This window comes from Oncorhynchus masou, chromosome 1 (assembly GCF_036934945.1).
Source record: "Oncorhynchus masou masou isolate Uvic2021 chromosome 1, UVic_Omas_1.1, whole genome shotgun sequence".
NCBI lineage: Eukaryota > Metazoa > Chordata > Actinopteri > Salmoniformes > Salmonidae > Oncorhynchus > Oncorhynchus masou.
The window spans coordinates 27,007,057-27,027,317 of record NC_088212.1 but is presented as its reverse complement, the minus strand read 5'-3'; the positions used below and the strand labels follow the sequence as shown (position 1 = coordinate 27,027,317).

At 44.1% G+C, this 20,261-nt stretch overlaps 1 protein-coding gene across 1 annotated transcript in view; it reads right to left on the bottom strand.

Moving 5' to 3' along the window:
- Positions 1–255: 255 nt before the first annotated feature.
- Positions 256–20,261, bottom strand: part of hmcn2 (hemicentin 2) — a 63,628-nt gene continuing 43,622 nt past the window's right edge. The window contains 27 exon segments of the mRNA XM_064967104.1: positions 256–2,085; positions 2,367–2,493; positions 2,587–2,706; positions 2,956–3,249; positions 3,358–3,486; positions 3,613–3,738; positions 3,873–3,992; positions 4,103–4,237; positions 4,566–4,685; positions 4,899–4,958; positions 5,104–5,344; positions 5,449–5,570; positions 14,909–15,046; positions 15,232–15,384; positions 15,615–15,785; positions 15,948–16,029; positions 17,295–17,485; positions 17,592–17,726; positions 17,849–18,062; positions 18,142–18,332; positions 18,443–18,712; positions 18,870–19,004; positions 19,119–19,253; positions 19,400–19,507; positions 19,615–19,779; positions 19,870–19,991; positions 20,097–20,253. Of these exon segments, the coding sequence (XP_064823176.1) occupies positions 1,701–2,085; positions 2,367–2,493; positions 2,587–2,706; positions 2,956–3,249; positions 3,358–3,486; positions 3,613–3,738; positions 3,873–3,992; positions 4,103–4,237; positions 4,566–4,685; positions 4,899–4,958; positions 5,104–5,344; positions 5,449–5,570; positions 14,909–15,046; positions 15,232–15,384; positions 15,615–15,785; positions 15,948–16,029; positions 17,295–17,485; positions 17,592–17,726; positions 17,849–18,062; positions 18,142–18,332; positions 18,443–18,712; positions 18,870–19,004; positions 19,119–19,253; positions 19,400–19,507; positions 19,615–19,779; positions 19,870–19,991; positions 20,097–20,253 (4,346 nt within the window). The 3' untranslated portion in view covers positions 256–1,700.

Genomic DNA, 20,261 nt, shown 5'->3' with positions numbered 1-20,261 from the left:
TTTGGACATCTTTTTTTGTGTGTTTTACAAACGGTAGGCTTACCACAGATGCAGCACTGTAGCCGTCAGTCTTTATGGGGGGTAGAAAGTCGGCCTTGATTTCCACATCCACTGACATTGGTTTTTGGTCCGGTCTGGACCAAATTTGAACCAATCATAGATGTCTATGTTTGGTTCAGATTTTGTCCGGTCATAGCATAGCTGTTTATAAATTACTTATTTCCAACTTTCATTCAGAACCAAAAATGAGCCTGATTTCAATATCTAGAAAATACATATTTTCAATGTCTGGAAAATATGAATTTTCAACGTCCTGGAAAATATATATTTTAACATATGGAAAATACCTTTTCACCTTTCATTCAGAACCTACATTTAAACCTAACTTCAACCTCTGGAATATAGGTGGAGGGGGTTTAATTTCATTTTCTCATTGGTTGACTTACAGTTAAAACACATTTAACGTGCATTACTACCAATGACCAAAGCAGACAGTAATACACATTTTTCAAAATAGACATTTTTTGATGAATTTGATGGCATTACATGTGTATACAGTGACACTGAAATGTTGGTTAATTCATCATACAGAAGGGAGGGTGCAGTCGAAATTCTAAAGAAGTGTACACTGCACTATTGCAGCCATGATTTTGCTGAGTTTGTTCAGCATGTTTAATTCACACAAGTTCTATTGTGCATCTTTTATATTAATATTCGTCTGCTTCCTCTTTCCCTGTTTCACAAACACCCACTGAATGTGGTTCTTCATTGTGTGTGTGCACACTGAGTATGCTTTTGGTTAAACAATAAATAGTTGTTGTTCAGCACGATGTCTTTGTTGCTTCCCTCCCTCTATGGTTTTTAACCATGGAATTTTGAAACACATTTAGAAAGATGAATGGCTAAATCAGAATACTACAGCCTACAGACTAAACGTGATTAAGCAGAAAGGGACATTTTCTCTGATGTCGATGTTGTGGCCCTGCTAGTGGAGGCCAACTCCATTCAGCACAGAGTCCAATGAGAGCAATCAAACTCAAATGGTCTTCTACTTCCTGCTTAAGATGGTTCAGTCCAGGCCGGGGGAAGAAATGCTTCCTCATCCGTTTGTTCTTGTAACACAAGCACCATATGGCTCACGGCTCACTGCTTCGAGGAAACTTAAACACACATAAGTACAGTACATTCAGAATAGCACCTTATAGCTGATTCATGTGACAACAATGACTTAAAAGAATAGGAAAACACAAGATAAAATAATATTGACAAACCTGTAGCATTTTCACAATATAAATAGCTGCACGCCATTCTAATGCTATAGGACCATCTTTGGCGTGTTCATTGTGATAAATCCAACAAAACAGAACAGATTTTTGACTAAACCATGCCCTCACAGTTTAAGATCCATTTCAATACAGTTTACATTGTACCACAGATAAGGGTACAAATATCAGTGAAATCCTTAGGGATAATACTGTTTGCTTAGTCTCTTGATTAGTGCTTTCTTGGCTTGGCTTGGTTGGCATGCTACGTCTCACAGGCCGGGAGCCTACGTCTCACAGGCCGGGAGCCTACGTCTCACAGGCCGGGAGCCTACGTCTCACAGGCCGGGAGCCTGATTCTACAGAGATTGAGGAAGGGGACAGGGGCCTCTTAGGGGAAAACACAGTCAGTTCCACGTTGCAGCTGGGGAGGGGGGCTCAGTAGGGGTATCTAGAGATGGAGATGTAGATGATGAAGATGCTTTGGTATGTGATGCGGCCCTGTGTGGAGAGGGTGGTGGCCTGCACCCTCAGACGCACCAGGCCTGGTCTCTGCAGGGGCCGTAGGGTGAAGATGATGCCCCTGCCTGCCTCATCCCTGATGCCAAATAGCTGGCCCCCTGCCGCCGGATCCCCCTCACTGCCCTGCTCCAGGATGGTGAAGGATGTTCTCTCCTGCAACACCCCCGCCTCAGAGAAGGCCGACAGGCGCACCACGTTGTGATTGGCTAGGATGCCGAGGGGGAGGGTCAGCAGCTTGTACTGCAGTAGCAGAGGGGAACCTCCAGAGGCACAGTCCCAAGAGCAGGGTCTGTAGCACGTCCTGCCATGGAGAAAGAAGAGTCAACTGTTACACTTCCAGAGGTACCGATACTGTTGCCAGCTGGCTCTAAAGTTCAGTGACACATACAATACATAAATACTGTACACAACAACTAATTCATGGTTTTGTGGCATCAATGTCGGTGACTTATTAAATACATAGCTAACTACACAAAAAATGACTATGGTTGTGTGATAAGTAACTACGGTAACTACAATATTACAAAAAATACCCAGGAAACAATCTGTCTAACTAGCCACACATTGCAACAGGCCCCTTACCCTGGGCTCCCTCCTTTCTGATAGGATGCAGGGCAGGGCGTGTCCAGACACTGATGTCCTCCACGAGTGTTGAAGCACATCTGGTTGTGTCCACACTGGATGCCTTGTACTGCACACTCATCAATGTCTGCAAGCATCAGAAAGGAAACTCAGTACCTGTGTATGTTTTTGGCAATGTAAACCCAGTTGTGATGGGTGGTTATGTGTATTTTCTCCATACCTTTACAGCTCCTGCCGTTGGGTAAGAGCTGGTAGCCTGTAGGACAGAGGCACTGGAAACTGCCTATTGTGTTTCGGCACTCATGTTGGCACGGCTTCCTCAGCAAGCACTCATCCACATCTGTACAGAGATCAATGACATGATGAGGTAAGCACCGGTGGTATCAGATTAAAGTCCCTTGCTTGCGGCCTTTGCTTACAGACGTTCAAGGAGAATGAGAAACTTCTTCTCACTCTTGTCCACAAAAAACAGATGCCAATTAGATGACAGAACCAAAGTGCCCTTGGTGGTTTGGGTTATTTAATAACAACATCTTTATGTGGTGAAATGCTTCCAAAGGGACTTCTACTTTAGGGGAGCAACACTCACCGACACATGTGCCATCTCGGTTGGTGTAGCCTATGGGGCAGCTCTGTCTGGTGATGCGGGATACCCCATGATGCCGTGACAGGATGGGCCTACCGAGCGATGACACCAGCTGTGGGCGTAGTCTTTCCCTGATGCGGGTACCGTTGGAGAAGGCCTGTCCTCTCTCTAGGCCAGCACAGGAGCGCCCATCCCCCAGTAACACAGTGCCTGGTGGGCAGAGGCACCGGAAGCTGCCTGGCACGTTACGGCACTGGTGGGCACAGGGACTCGGCGTCTGTAGGCACTCATCAACGTCTGAAAGGCAAAACAAGACTCAGACACTACTTAGAACCACATTTTATTGGAGAGTAGCATATCGTGTTGTGGAGTAAAACATGACTATGCCAAAATGAAGTGTCTTACCCAGGCATGGACGGCCCACCCCCTGGGACCGATAACCTCTGGGGCAGACACAGCCGTACCCCCCAATAGTGTTCTGACACATCTGGCTGTAGCGGCACATGTGGCTCCCATCCTGGCACTCGTCCACATCTGTGAGACAAAACGTTGGTAAACACAGGGCTTAATGTGAGGGTCATCATTATCATGGCACAAAGCTGTACCTGCTTGCAACAACAGTCAGAGTAACAGACACATTAATTATGAATGGCATCATACCCACACAGGCCCCATTCTCTCCCATTCTCATGCCAGCTAGGCAGCTGTCGAAACACTGGTAGCCTCCCTCTGTGTTGCGGCACTGCTGGTGAGCTGGGCACACATTCCTGCTGCACTCATTGATGTCTGTTTACAAACAAGCATAAAGGGTTTGAGATTCCATAAGTTAACTGCTTCCATAACTTACAGTTTACTGCTTCCGGGTGTGAAACATTTGATTCTGTTGAAAATATCATCAGTGAGCCGCAGGGGCCACTGACCTAGACAGCGGTGCCCAGAGAGCTGGTAGCCAGGGTTGCAGACACAGCGGAAGGAGCCCAGGGTGTTCAGACACTGCTGTTGACACGGGGAGAGAGACGACTCCTGGCACTCATCCACATCTGAAACTCACACCACAGCTCTACCTCTGTTACTAATATGCCTTATACAGGTGATGAGCGGCTGAAAGGAAATCCTAAATAAACGTTTCATTTGTTGCGAATAGACTTGCCTTCACAGCTGGTTCCCATGGCGCTGGGCTTGAACCCTGGGCCACATTTAGCCTGGCAGCGGTACGTGCCAACCGTGTTCACACACTGCTGGTTGTAGTGGCACATGTGGGAAGCCTGGGCACATTCATCAATATCTGCAGAGAGGTACCACAAATTTGAAGTGAAACATAAGAACACTGTCTACAATAACAGTGTTTATACATTCACAGCGATACCATCAGTTCAGATAATCTCAGAACCAGATATTGTGTGCACTAGCTAGCTGACTATTGAAATGAATGTAAATATTTGTGTTTTTCTATCTGTCACAATAGATTGCCTTCTAAATACAGCTTACCAATCAACACGATACCAGAGGCATATACAGACAGATCACCTATTGTAATTACGTATCTAAATAGGAGACATAAAATGGTATGATAAAGTGTACAGCAATCAGTGAGAGTATTTCCTGTGGCTGACCTTGGCATGTGTTGGTCTTTGGAGAGATGGTGAAGCCGGAGGGACAGGCACAGGAAAAGCCACCCATCACATTGTTGCAGGAATGAGAGCAGGGCGATTCTGCAGCACATTCATCCTCATCTAACAATTCAACAGTTACAGTTTATTAAGATTTTCTGCATGAGTTCATTGTATTGTAATACTTTGTAATTGTATTGTTGTAATACATTATAATTACACTGCAATACAAAATATGAAGTATTTGGATTATTTTCATTTCAACAAACATTGTTTGTTTTTTTTAGATCATTTTTTATTTTAAATCACAGAAGGCAAAAGTCTACAAAAACATACCAGCACAGTAAGAGGCTGTATCCAGGACAAAACCTTTCGGGCATGTTTCTCCATCACCATCTAAAAATACAGAGCACCACCTTAAGTCTATGAACAGAGCAATTGCAACTTACATTTAAACAACTACAATGACAAAAATGCAACATGTTTGCTACAGTACATCAGTTTAAAGTCAAGTGTTTGTCTGTCTTGTGTTTGCACTGACCTGGTAGGAGAAGTGAGGCTGTCATCTGGAAGTCCAGACTGAGAGTGAATATGCTGTAGATGCCACTCATCTGGGACACCTTAAGCAGCTGCAACAGGGGCCCCTGGCGCTCCTCTCGGCCCTCGTAGATGATGGAGTGGTTACAGCGCAGCACCATGGGACCGCCTGCTCTCTGATGTGCCTGGGACGACCACGAGTACAGCTGTCCTGGTCCCGTCTGCACGTATGACTCATCAAACTCCTCCAGGACACAAAGCAATCATCATATTAGAGATAGAGTGTCATGGTTAGTCACGGTCAGGGACTTGAGCTGGCTTTAGGATGAGAGTGTTAGTCATTACACACCTGCAGATTGAGATGGGAGGTTGATAATGTTGGAGGGACAAAGCCATTGATAACGATGTCCATTAGGAGAACCCCCTCCGAGTCCAGACCTCTGGCTACATGTGTTACCCGAAGGCTCTCTCCTGGTTACACACACACACAAACAGAATGTTCAGATACAGCATGGAATTATACAAATTAAAAATAAACTTGTTTTGAACATGAACTTTCCACACCCAAAATATTAACTTCACATTACTTACACCCACTTCCTGGAGCACTCACAGAAAAGACATGCCTCTTAGTCAAAGTCCAGAGTAGAAAATGCAGTCAAGTGTTTTGATACCATCAGAGTACACAGTATCCCGTAAAACAGAAATGTATATTAGCAATCACACCCTCTTCGCTCTCAGACTCATTTAGCCAACTAAGAGAATATCATCAATATGACCAATGGGCAGAGCATTATCAATTATAGGGAGTACTATCAATTCATTTACACAAAATATGTTATACCGTATTCGTGAATACTTTACTTGACACCCAGTGTCATAACACCTTATCACACGATCATAACTATGTCATGTGTCATAACAGCTGACATAACATGGCCATAACATATCTGTTGTGATATATATTGCATTATTTTATGGCTGGTTATGACACCTACATTAGTGTCAAACCCACATTTATTCAAATTAGAATTGTCCCTGCCAAGAAGTTAACTTTCATTTGAAAAGCTCTCTTAAATCCTTTGTTTTGATGTAATGAATGCTTTACAGTCATGTTGTTTTCATCATATTTTAAATAACTTGCAGAAAATACACTTTATGACACTGTCATGAAGCATTAAAACATCCTGTGTCACTTTACTTGGACTAAGAAAGTACACTTTGACACTGTCAAAAAGCATTATGACCTTAATAATCATACAAGCCAGATAGGCCTATCTCGTACACGCCCTTATATCAGTCATCAGTCAAAAAGAGGGTGTCTTGTCCTGCTGCTGAAATCTGTTCCTGCATTCATCTCAGTCATCAGCAACAGAGCATTGGGGTAAGCTGCAGGTCTGACATCGATGTGTGCACAATTACAATAATAGCAGGTAAAAAAAATATTTATATATAAGTTTTGACACTTAGGTGCCATAACATTGTATATATACTTATTTTTCTACTGTATTATTGACTGTGTTTTGTTTTACTCCATGTGTAACTCTGTGTTGTTGTATGTGTCGAACTGCTTTGCTTTATCTTGGCCAGGTCGCAATTGTGAATGAGAACTTGTTCTCAACCTGCCTACCTGGTTAAGTAAAGGTAAAAAAAAAACATAAAATAATGCAATTGTGTCACGTTATGACAAGTTTTGTCAGCTGTTATGACATGATTATGACCGTGTCGTAATATATTATGACGCTGGGTGTCAAGTAAAGCGTTACCTAGTATACCATATAGCCTATGCTTTATACAATTCCTTTTTGCAATACAACCCAATGAGAATGAAAGTAAAAAACAACATAATGTTGCAAAGAATTATATTTGTGATGAACTGGACAGTATTAAAGTGATACTGAATATATGGTGTTTGGCTCCGTCCAACAGCACTTTATGCTTTTGGTTCAGTATTTTCCACAGTGCGAAATGTTTAATTTACGTATGAAAGCGTGTCAGTACACAAACCATACACATCCCAATGACAAAAATACAACCAAATTGTGCGTATAGGAAACGCGTGAGGGTGAATGGCGAGAAAACATTTTTACCTTATAAACTTCTTCGGATCCAAACATGTCATACTCTAATCAAAAATAAATTAAATACTAAATACTTCAAGTTCATTCCCATACATGAACGTCTCTTAGGAAATAAGGAGGATTCTTAGAGGTTTCAAAGGCCGGCGTAAACCATTGCTTTACTAAGGCTTGTTTAACTGGGGCTACATGGAAAATATTTTAGCTGTTGTGAAGACGGTGTACTCTTATGCACATCGAATTTCCTCAGATCATTTCTGTGGAATACTAGACAGAGGCATACAGCATCACTTACAAACTTTTCACATAGGAATGGGAATGACTAATGCTGTAACACAATGTGACTTTGTTGTAGTAAATTAAGCACAGACCAAATACATACACATATTGAAACATTGCTGTTTCCAGTCAATTTTATCTGTGGGAAACAGCTACTCTCTCTGTGTGCATTTCTCTTTGAAAAATCCTCCTCCACATCTACTACATTTGACCAGTAACTAGTATACACTCAGGCTCTTATAAGACACCCATTGTGAATTTGTCATCCTGTCTGCTTTTCACCTTGCTCTGACTTCCCGCTCCTGATTATTAGTCTATACTTCTACCCACTTGATAAACTTTAAGTGTGCCTTGTCCTACAAAATGGTCCACCCACACAGAGAGTGTGGTAAAGAAGGCGCAACAGCGCCTCTTCAACCTCAGGAGGCTGAAGAAGATTAGGCTTAGCACCTAAAACCTTCAAACTTTTACAGATGCACAATTGAGAGTATCCTGTCGGGCTGTATCACCACCTGGTACGGCAACTGCACCGCCCACAACCACAGGGCTCTTCAGAGGGTGGTGCGGTCTGCACAACGGATCACGGGGGGCTAATTACCTGCCGACCATGACACCTACAGCGCCCGATGTCACAGGAAGGCCAAAAAAATCAAGGACAACAACCACCCAAGCCACTGCCTGTTCACCCTGCTACCATCCAGAAGGCGAGGTCAGTACAGGTGTATCAAAGCTGGGACCGAGACTGATAAACAGCTTCTATCTTAAGGCCATCAGACTGTTAAACAGCCATCACTAGCACCTAGAGGCTGCTGCCTCTTACAGACTTGAAATCATTGGCCACTTTAATACATGGAACAGTAGTCACTTTAATAATGTTTACATATCTTGCATTACTCATCTCATGTATATACTGTATTCTATATTATCTATTGCATCTTAGTCTATGCCGCTCTGTCATTGCCAATCCATATTTTTATATAATCTTATTCCATTCCTTTACTTAGATCTGTGTGTATTAGGTATTTGTTGTGGAATTGTTAGATATTACTTGTTAGATATTGCTGCACTGTCAGAACTCGTAATAACATCTGATAAACATGTGTACGTGACCAATTACATTTGATTTGGACATTTTTTACAAGCTTATCACCTTTTTGTACCATGAAAACCATTGATTCTTACAACTAATTCATGACTTTTGGATTACTCAATGAGACTTATCTTCTGTACTGTCTGCCAATTGACGTGCTCGCTCGGATATTTCTATTACTAGGGCACGTCTGTCTAACTGAACAGGGACTGGTAAGGACAGCCTTGTAATGGCATCAGGATAATTAAGGTACAATGAATGTAATACCTGTGAATTGCAATATGATGAGCTATTTGCAGCATTTACACAATGATTTAGCACTTTGTGTAGGCCACTATAGTCTGCCCTGCAAGCTCCACATTCTAGTCCAGTAAATCAATTATACAAATAATACTTTATGAGATGGAAGGAGCTCCACCCAGATAATACATGACATATTTTACAATCAGCAATTTGTTAAAAAGTAAATTATACTGTATAGGTTCAGCTTGAATACTTTTCCCCGTTGCTCTGTGTAACTCCAGCGATCAATTTTATTGATCGGATTAACGAGATTAATTAAGCACTTGCTATATACAATTTCATTTGTCTGAACTCACACAATCTATTCCATTGTACCACCAGAATGTCAAATAAGCAGGAATAAGCAAAATCCCAGATGCCAGTGAGTCTTGTAGTCACAAAAAAACTACAATTTCACAGATCACAGAGAGATATGTACTGTATAAACTGAAGTGAGAGCAAATCACAACATTGTTCAGTGGAAGCGGCTGTAACAGAGTAAATGGAATGTCATCAAACACATGGAAACCATCCCCTTTGTGTCCAGAGCCTGGAGCCCTTCTCTCCAGCCTCCTGTGCTGTATGACCCAGGACTGCTCCACCGCTCTGTGCCGGGCCTCCTCCAGCATATGTTCCTTCTCCTCCTCTGTGACACCGTAGTGGGTGTTGAAGTGAGTCCTGTTTTGCATCTGGATGTCAGCGAAGCTCCCACCACTGTCATCATCTGGGACAAGGTCATATTGGCGCCGTTGTCCAGAACGCGACCCACTACGGTGTGGCCGACCACTCCTAGGTCCTCCTCCAGCAGGTCAGGCATGATGAAGTAGTGAGTATCCAGAATGCCCACCATGAAGTGCAGGCCTGACAGGTAGACTGTGTGGTTTAGGACTGCTGCCACACGAAGGCTGTCCTTGCAACCCATTTACATTTACATTTACATTTAAGTCATTTAGCAGACGCTCTTATCCAGAGAGACTTACAAATTGGTGAATTCACCTTCTGACATCAGTGGAACAGCCACTTTACAATAGTGCATCTAAATCATTTAAGGGGGGTGAGAAGGATTGCTTTATCCTATCCTAGGTATTCCTTGAAGAGGTGGGGTTTCAGGTGTCTCCGGAAGGTGGTGATTGACTCCGCTGTCCTGGCGTCGTGAGGGAGTTTGTTCCACCATTGGGGGCCAGAGCAGCGAACAGTTTTGACTGGGCTGAGCGGGAACTGTACTTCCTCAGTGGTAGGGAGGCGAGCAGGCCAGAGGTGGATGAACGCAGTGCCCTTGTTTGGGTGTAGGGCCTGATCAGAGCCTGGAGGTACTGCGGTGCCGTTCCCCTCACAGCTCCGTAGGCAAGCACCATGGTCTTGTAGCGGATGCGAGCTTCAACTGGAAGCCAGTGGAGAGAGCGGAGGAGCGGGGTGACGTGAGAGAACTTGGGAAGGTTGAACACCAGACGGGCTGCGGCGTTCTGGATGAGTTGTAGGGGTTTAATGGCACAGGCAGGGAGCCCAGCCAACAGCGAGTTGCAGTAATCCAGACGGGAGATGACAAGTGCCTGGATTAGGACCTGCGCCGCTTCCTGTGTGAGGCAGGGGCGTACTCTGCGGATGTTGTAGAGCATGAACCTACAGGAACGGGCCACCGCCTTGATGTAACCCCAATGATGAGATGACGACATCATCTCTGATGGCAAACTTGACGTCCTTACTAAAGATGGAGGAGATGGCAGAGAAGCAGGGCCTCCGGCCATGCCACACCCCCAGCTGACCACTCACCTTACTCATAGGCAGCCGGTCCAGAGTGATTAAGTTCTTCAGGTGTTTCGGCAACTCACGCTGGATACCCAACAGAACCTTACTAGGGTCCCAGTCTTGTGTCTTGGTTTGAGTCCTAATCATTGCGTAGGTTTGCTCCATGCTCTCCACCTCCAGCTTGGGATATCCAGGGACAACATTGTGGAGCTGAAACCCAAACAGTTGCAACCAACTGTTAATATCTGTAGCGTAGCTGTTGATGAAGGAGTAGAGGTTGAAAGGCTTGGGGTTGATGCTGAGCTCCAGCCACAGGTTATGGTTGGGAGTGGTCCACCTCCCAGCCACCACATCATACATAGTCCCTCCTCCCCAGGTGCACCAGATTGGTTAGCGGGTCATAGAGACCGCCCTGGAACCCGATGAGCAGCTAAAAGGAGAGTTTGAGTCTTGGTAATTGTCTCTGTAAGTGGTGTAGAGCATCTCCTTGACAATGTGTCATTGGCTACTGAAGATGACCAGTGGCGTGCCAGAGTTATCACAGGCTACGTAGTATTCCTCCCCGCTGCTTAGTTCCATGGCGATGAGGTGGTGTCCCTGCAGGTCAAACATGTCGGTCACCCTGGTCGGTTTGGTCAGGCCAAAATAGAAGAATTGAAGCTGCGGGCCTTCACGGGTCCTGCCTAGGCCGTTATAGCGGTAGTGAACACTCCTCTCCGACACTGTCAGTTGGAGCTGAAATCAAACATGACATTGTCCCGCAGACGAAGGAAGCCATCTTCATCCATTTCGCACTAAATATCTCAGAGTCTTGTCATGCGGTCTTGTAATTCATAGCGCAACGGCATTAATCTGGCACTGTTGCCATGAATCAGTCAATTAATGTTGCCGTTGAGGTCGTAACTATAAGCTGACTATTAGCATCATACTTGTATGAGTAGCGTGTGATGTTATTCACACCGGTCCTGATCAGCGGAGGCTGGTGGGATGAGCTATTGGAGGATGTGCTTATTGTAGTGGCTGAAATGGAATAAATGGAACAGAGTCAAACGCGGTTTTGATACCGTTCCATTTAAACCATTACAATGAGCCCACCCTCCTATAGCTCCTCCCCCAAGCCTCCACTGATCCTGATCTCACAGATAATGATGAGACCCCTTTTGTCATATAGACTTCAGGATCTTATACTGGACCTCCATCACTTGTCTGTTGGCATTAAATATCTTACTGTGCTTCATGATGTGAATCAGGTAAGTTCATGAAGTTCATGAAACTGAATTTCCCAAACTGTTCAATCCTTCCAGACACGTCAACATAATGGTAAAGGTCAATGCATGCTAGTGACCCGGTAGTTATTATTGCTGAAGTCAAATCTGCCAATCACCAGACCCTCCACACTAAACCTATAGATCTGTCTCCCAACCAGAGGACCTGTCCGTCTGTAGAGGATGGTGCACATGAAGCCCTGGTTCATGAGGTTGTGGTCTTTACCCCCCTCCTCCTGGAGATCCTTACAACTTTTTCCACATTTTGCTAGGTTACAGCCTGAATTTAAAATGGATTCAATTGAGATTTTTGGGGGGTCACTGGCCTACACAAAATACCCCATAAGGTCAAAGAGAAATAATGTTTTTTTGTTTACAAATTAATGAAAAATGAAATGCTGAATGTCTTGAGTCAATAACTATTCAACCCCTTTGTTATGGCAAGGCTTAATAAGTTCAGAAGTACAACTTTCCTTAACAAGTCACATAATAAGTTGCATGGACTCACTCTGTGTGCAATAATAGTGTTTAACATTATTTTTGAATGATTACCTCATCTCTGTACCCCACATATACAGATAATTGTAATGTCCCTCAGTTGAGCGGTGCATTTCAAACACAGATTCAACAACAAAGACCAGGGTTTTCCAATGCCTCTCAAAGGGCACCTATTGTAGATGGGTAAAAATAAAATAAAAACAGACATTGAACATCCCTTTACGCATTGTGAAGTTATTCATTACACTCTGGATGGCGTATCAATACACCCAGTCACTGCTGTAAAGATACAGGTGTCCTTCCTAACTCAGTTGCTGGAGAGGAAGGAAACCAGTTAAAACCAGTTACAGAGTTTAATAGCTGTGATAGGAGAAAACTGAGGATGGATCAACAACATTGCAGTTACTCCATAATATTAACCTAATTGACAGAGTGAAAAGAAGGAAGCATGTACAGAATAAAAATATTCCAAAACATGCATCCTGTTTACAACATGGCACTAAAGTAATACTGAAAAAAATGTGGCAAAGCAATTCACTTTTTATCCTTAACACAAAGTGTTATGTTTGAGGCAAATCCAATATGACACATTACTAATTACCACTCTCTATATGTTCAAGCATAGTGGTGGCTGCATCATGTTATGGATATGCTTGTAATAGTTAAGGACTGGGGAGTTTTTCAGGATAAAAAAATAAATGGAATGCAGCTAAACAGAGGCAAAAATCCTATAGGAAAACCTGGTTCTGTCTGCTTTCCACCAGACACTGGGAGATGAATTCACCTTTCAGCAGGACAATAGCCTAAAACACAAGATCAAATCTACACTGGAGTTGCTTACCATGAAGACAGTGAATGTTCCTGAGTGGCCGAGTTACTGTTTTGACTTAAATCTACTTGAAAATCTATGGCAAGACCTGAAAATGGTTGTCCAGCAACGATCAACAACCAATTTGACTGAGCTTGAAGAATTTTTTAAAGAATAATGGGCAAATGTTGCACAATCCAGCTCTTAGAGATTTACCGCTGTAATCACTTCCAAAGGTGCTTCTACAAAGTATTGACTCGGGGGTGTGAATACTTACGGAAATTAGATATTTCTGTATTTCATTTTCAATAACTTTGCATGCATTTCTAAAAACATGTTGTCACTTTGTCATTATGGGGTATTGTGTGTTGATTGGTGAGAGAAAAAAAGTAATTTAATCAATTTTGAATTGAGGCTGTAACAACTAAATGTGGAATAAGTCGAGGGGTATGAATACTTTCTGAAGGCACTGTGTTTTTGTGAGAACCTGCTGTTGTGTTTCACTGTTCTTGTGTATTATTGTGACAAATTTGGGGACAATAAAGGACTAGGAATCTGAATTCTCAAGTGAACAAAAATGAACTGCAGTCATGGAGAAATATGCCCTCTGCTGGTTCTCTTACAACGTACATACGTAGGATCTTAATTAGACCACTTTATAATTTCAGGAAAATAATCCTGCAGCAAGAGGAAATGTGAATTACTGTGATGATTATTAATTAAATGGACATTTGTTTAGGTGTTAATAAAAAATTTTGTTAGGGCAAATTAAATCTGACAAGTTTCTAAGCCCTGTCTAAACTGGGGCGGGGGTTCTACTAAGCTATATGGAATTGTTTTAAGATGGTCATTCCAGGGATCATTTTGCTATTTGATTTGGTATTTTAAGACACCTCGAAGTATCACAAAAAAATATTTAAAAAAAATAATTTGATGAAACATTATTTTTGGTCTTACTGCTAACAGATTCACTGCATGAAACAGCGATATAAGAAAGATTAGGAAACATTTGTTATTTCATTCTTACGTGTATTTAACCCCTTATTTTTGGCACTAAACAGTCTCTGTATATACTGCCATTCATTTTTTCAACTGGACCTTCAGTCTTGTGGGTCCTGTGCAAAACAACAGACATGTACGTGTTCGTGAGGGTCTCACCTTTCCACAGAGGGGTTAGTGTGTAGCCCAAACTGTTCGGACGCTACAGACAGAAGATGGTAGATCGGCTGTATCGACTTCAGATGAGTCCCAAGATGCTCGTGAGAGTCTCATCTTTCCATAGAGGGGCCAAACAGACGCTACAGGCGATTTTGTGAGAAGACCGATCTTCGGGATGTCTCATGGGCTGACAGACACCGCTCTAGCTCTGTCACCACAGATGCTGAAGTGCGACATAGGCAGACGCAGTGGATTGAGACGCATCCAATATTTATCTTAAACTGACTGATTTTTATGGGGATTGTTTTTATTATGCTAATTCAATATCCAGGGGGGCACGGACATCGACCTTAGGGGGGTTAAAGTGGAAATTATACACTTGAGAAGCCTGTTTAACCTTGCAATACACTACAAGTTTGTATTTCCTGCTATAAAGAACATTTCTTGCAACAACAGGGTGATCCAATTAAGATCTTACACCTGTACAGATTTAAAGGGAAAATTCAGTTCAGTAGAGACAAACACTGTTGTAGGACTACATTTAAAGTAGAGTAAAACAATTCAGGTTATTTTGCAGAATGTAACTGTATCTGTTCTTAACTGACCTGTGTCAAACTCCAGTTGGGACTCCTGTCTGAACAGGCCCTGGGTCAGTGAGTAGCCGTTCCTAGCTGCTCCAGTCTGCAGCACTGTGGTCCAGTAGATGGGAGCAAACACAGACACGAGCGCCCGCAGCAATGGACCTGCAAAACATCAGTAGTAAGACCACAGCTTACATGGAAACATCTCTAAGAGTATGATAGGTCAGGGTACAGACATGCTCAATGACAGTGACTGAGGGATATATACACAACGTCTTCACCACTTGATTAAGTTACTGACTTGATTGGTATTTCTAAACAGAATCCTCTCCCACTCCAATACTCACCCACACTAGGGGGGATGTTGTCCAGGTGGGCCTGCAGGGTGCTGGTTCCCTCCTCTCGGTCCTCTGTGATGTTAACCTCCAGGAAAGACACCCCAAACTCCCTATCATTCACCATCCCTATCAGGCTGCCCCTGGCCTTACGAGGGGCCTCCCCTTCAGTCACCAAACATAGAGAAAGATGGAGGGGGGAGAGAGGGAGAGAGAGAGACACAGCAGAGAGAGAGAGAGAGAGAGAGAGAGAGAGAGACACAGAGAGAGAGAGAGAGAGAGAGAGAGAGAGAGGGGGGGGGATATAGTACTAATCTTTTTATTTACATTATATAATTCCATTGTTAAATTCAGCTGCATCTGTTTGGAGTGACAGGAGATCAGTTCAGCCGTACCTGGACAGAGTCCAGTCTGACATCTTCTGGAGTCCATACTGGGACCGTCGCATGATCGCCCCCCATTGACTGGCTCTGGATTGTTGCATAACCTGATTCGCTCCTGAACCCCTCGTCCACAGGTGATGCTGCATGGGCCCCACTTCTCCCAATTAGAGTAACCTCCCTTAACTGTGGCAAGAGAGAGAGAGAGAGAGAGAGAGAGAGAGTAAAAAATACATTTAGAGAATGAAATAAAAAATGTGTGTAATTTTAAGAATACTCCTTTTTCATATTTTCACAACAGTATTTGGATGTTGGTGTGACTGTGTTTATGGTCCACACATCACTTACTCTGTATTTTGAGAGAGACAGTTCTCTCCGCGGCTCCAGCCTCACTCTCAGCCAAACATTGGTACTCCCCTGCATCTCCTCTCTGACACCGATGGCGACAGATAGATGTTATGGCATAAACACATTTAACCCAAGCACCTTATTATAGTTCCTCTGAAATATGAGGATTGATATGTAGTGACATTACCCCAGTGGTTCAGCTAAATGTGAGTGTGTAGTGTGTGTGAAGATTGTGAATATGTGAGTGTATAGGCTTTACTAGAAGCTGTACTTGTCATATTCATACACTAACAATAACCTGCATTAATTGGCCAATTATTAACCACGACATTTATAAATCAAGCTGATGATGTCTTAAAACATCTTTGTTTAATCCTCTGTATCAACTTTGTGTACGTCTAAGATAATAGAAAATAGGTGATCTTGACTTCCAAACTGATCATCATAACCTGTCAGCATTATATCCTTCAGTGAAGTAACAATCTGGTATGACGACCAAGGGATGAGTCTTTTAGGTCCTGCCCTGTTTCAAAGTTTCTAAAAGGGTGTGTTAGCTTACTGACGGGTCAGAAGTATGTTTCCATATGCTGAAGTATGGTGTACTGTTGAATTCTGCTGAATAAAGTCTTGCCGTCCTAAGAAGTCCCGTTTGAGTTTCTTTGAGTGCGTCAGTCAACTCTACAATAGACATTGAGTTCCACAGACTGTTTTCATTTTTTTCTGTTGAAAAAGACTGATGCATATTTCACTTTTTTTTTATGGAACTTCTATCCCTCATTGACGCATTTAAAAGCTGACATTTTCTAAAAAGGAAAGTTTATGGTTTTTCCATTAGCTCTTTCGGCAATAACTCAGTATGACAACAGAGTATCACAGAGCTCTCTGTGAGAAGAACTATTTGTCTTTGAGAAAGTGTCAGCTGCAGGGTGTACTATTCCAGCATTAGCTATAGAGGTAACACAGTTAACAACGTTACAGCCTGCAGAACAGGGAGAGAGCCTGGGAACATCCATATCTGAGCTCCCTCCTTTCCTCTCTAGCTAATACTGTTAGCCCCTGACTGAACTCACGCCAATCGGATTACGGCCAGACTCGGACACTGCAGTTACTGTAGGTCACACAATGTTCAATGACCCAGGATTGCAGATGGAGTGCAGATTGACTGCAGTCAGTGGTCCATCCTTTCACTCTTAAGCTGACTTTAAAATTGTCCATCATTTCTTGTGTAAGCCTACTCTCTTTTTGTTTGTACAGACATTTTTTAACTCAAGATATGAACTCTCAAATTCAAAGAACACTGGATAAAAATATTTCTGAGGTAGACAGATGGGACACGTGATGTGTTACCGTGACGCTGTAGATGGCCAGGGAGCCATTATGGAGGGGTTGCAGGCGAAGCGAGCGGAGAAGGGGTCTGCCGTCTCGGAGCCAGCGGAGGACAGGACTAGGGTTACCCTGGACAGGACAGTCCAGCATGGCTGTGCCACCCTGGGCCACAGTCTGAGAGATGTGGGCCTCTCCCTTCAGAACTGGAGGTTCTAAGGATACATGATACACCCCTTACATACAGTGTCCCCCTATCAACAAATAGAACAATACAAATATAAACAGTCTAAACTCTGGTCATGTCTTTAAAGTGCTCACCTCTAATGCGGACAAATGAGAGTGCTCTAATGGTGCCCACACTGTTCTCTGCTAGGCACACATAGGTTCCCGCATCACTCATGGTCACATTCTCTATGACCAAGGAGCTTCTGCCTGCCTCATCCACACTGGAACCTGAGATAGATAGAGTTAAAGAGAGATAGATAGATAGATCTAGAGAGAGAGGCTATTGCAGCAATCAAGATCATTATATCAATATAAATCAATCATAACAGAATATGTAGCCAGTGGAGTACCTGGATAGGGGCTGTTGTTAGCGGTCCAGGAGATGACAGGGGTAGGGGTGCCCTGGCCATGGCAAGATAAGCTTAGGCTTTGGCCTTTGTTCAGGGTCACGTCACCAGGTAACTCCTTGAAGGCGGGCCTCATGTTGACGGATAGGCGGGTGTCCTGTCTCGCTGTGCCTGCTGTGTTGGTGGCCACACAGGTGAACACACCACCATCACCTGGCTACAAGGGACAAAAAGTTGATCAGAATCTTCACCTAAATCACCTTGATTATACACTGTAAAGTAGAAACGTCTCTGACCTCTGCCCTCTCAATGATCAGCTCTCCTGATCGCAGAACAGTAAATTTGCCAGGCAGGTTGGGCACGGTGTTATCGTCCTTCTCCCATGACACCCTGGGCTCTGGCAAACCCTGAGCCGCACACGGCAACAAGGCCTGGAAGCCCTGGACAACAGACAGCTCTGGCTGACCAGCAGGAATCATAGGCGGGACTAGAAGAGAGAGAAAGACTTTGTTTATTACTGGCAAATCAGTTATGCCATTCACTGTTAATCCTAATGTCAGGTTCAATTACGGTTAATGTCAGTTCCTATCCACTCACTCATTATGACAAGCCTCATGTCATGGCTGGCCCTGCCAACGAGGTTTTTTGCAGAGCAGGTGTACAGGCCAGCATCACTACGTTGTGAGGCCGCGATCCTCAGGGTGCCGTTGGCAAAGAGCTGTATGTGTGCCCCCTCTGTGACGGGCCTGCGTTCCCTGTGCCAGGACACCTCCGGCTGGGGTTGCCCATCTGCCACACACTCCAGGCTCACTGGCTGGCCCAGCAGGGCCGTGTACTCCACACGAGGAACACTCAGTACTGGGGGAACTGGAGCAACACCATCACACATAGTTGAACCTTTCACTATTGAGATATGCATTATTTACATTTCTCTGAGGCCCACAAGCATTCAACTAATTACCAACAAGTGCCTCCATACTTTTCAGACATAATGTCTATGCTCTGTCGAGGTGTAGTGTGTTACCTTGCAGCACGAGCCGTGTCCTTCCCATTGCTGTGCCAGCTTCATTCTGTGCCAGGCACTGGTAAGTGCCCGCATCACCCAGTGTGACCCGAGAGAACTTCAGAGCTCCATTTGATAGGAGAGCCAGTCTGTGACCTGTAGAGCCATAGAAAGAACACATCACTATTCGGAAGCAGCAGAGTATAACTGACCAATGTGTTATATAATGGCTTGATTTCTGATCAAGTGTTTAAAAGAGGACATTCTCACCAGTTAATATGGGAACACCCTCTCGTTGCCAGGTGATGGAGGGTCGAGGGAAACCTTTCACCTCGCAGGGCAGAACCGTCCCATGATGCAACACTACTTGTACTTCCTCTGTCATGGGCCTGATCTCAGGGGGCTCTGAGTGGGAGAAGGCAAATCCATTGTCGTGGTTTATCATATACAGACTAACCATTGTTAAATGGTAAAATTAAGACAGAGTGTTACAAAGCAAAAACATTAACCATTACTGTATAACCTTAACAACAATCCACCCGAGGACCCACCTTGCACTGTGAGAGTGATGTGTTTGTGGGCCACCCCTGCAGGGTTCCGGGCAGAGCAGGTGTACCTCCCTGCATGACTGGGGGTAGCAGCTGTAATCTCCAGCACCCCTGGATCCAAACAGTACAGTACCACAACAATGAAGACGAAAGTACTAACATGACAGAATCACTGATGGCCATAGTACCATGTTACACTGAGCAGCAGTTGGACCTACCTGTGGGCAGGACCCGATAACTCCCCCCTCGGGAGCCCAGCTTGGCTCCACTCTTGGTCCAGCTGACACTGGGCTCTGGGCGGCCCTGGGCATGGCATGGCAGCACCACAGGGGCCATTTTGATAGCAATGACTGTTGTGATGTCATCTTCAATGGTGGGGGGGGCTAAAGGGAAAGAGAAAAGAAATCTCAGTCTTTATCTTAGATGAAATGGCTCTCCACCAATGTTGGATTAGGACCTAAAAGCAACAATACCTTGTAGGATAACCTCAATGACACTGCGCTCCTCTCCAACCTCATTGGCTGCTGTGCATTCAAAGTATCCCTCATCCTGATTGGATGGAGAGAAAAGGACCAGAGATCCAGAGGAGAGTAACCTTGAAACAAAACAAAGTCACACACAATAATTCAAAATGAATCCTTTGTATGTATGTCCATTGTTTTATAACTCACAGGAGGACAGACCCTTCTGCTCCACGTACCTGTACGTGCCCGACTGCTGGTTGAGGTCTATGGGAGTCCCATTCCTCTTCCAGGTGACTTTAGGTGCAGGTATACCTGTGGCCTCACAGCTCAGCACGGCTCTCACCCCTGTGGTCACCGTCACGTTGAAGGGACCAGGGTTGATCAAGGGACCAACTACAGGG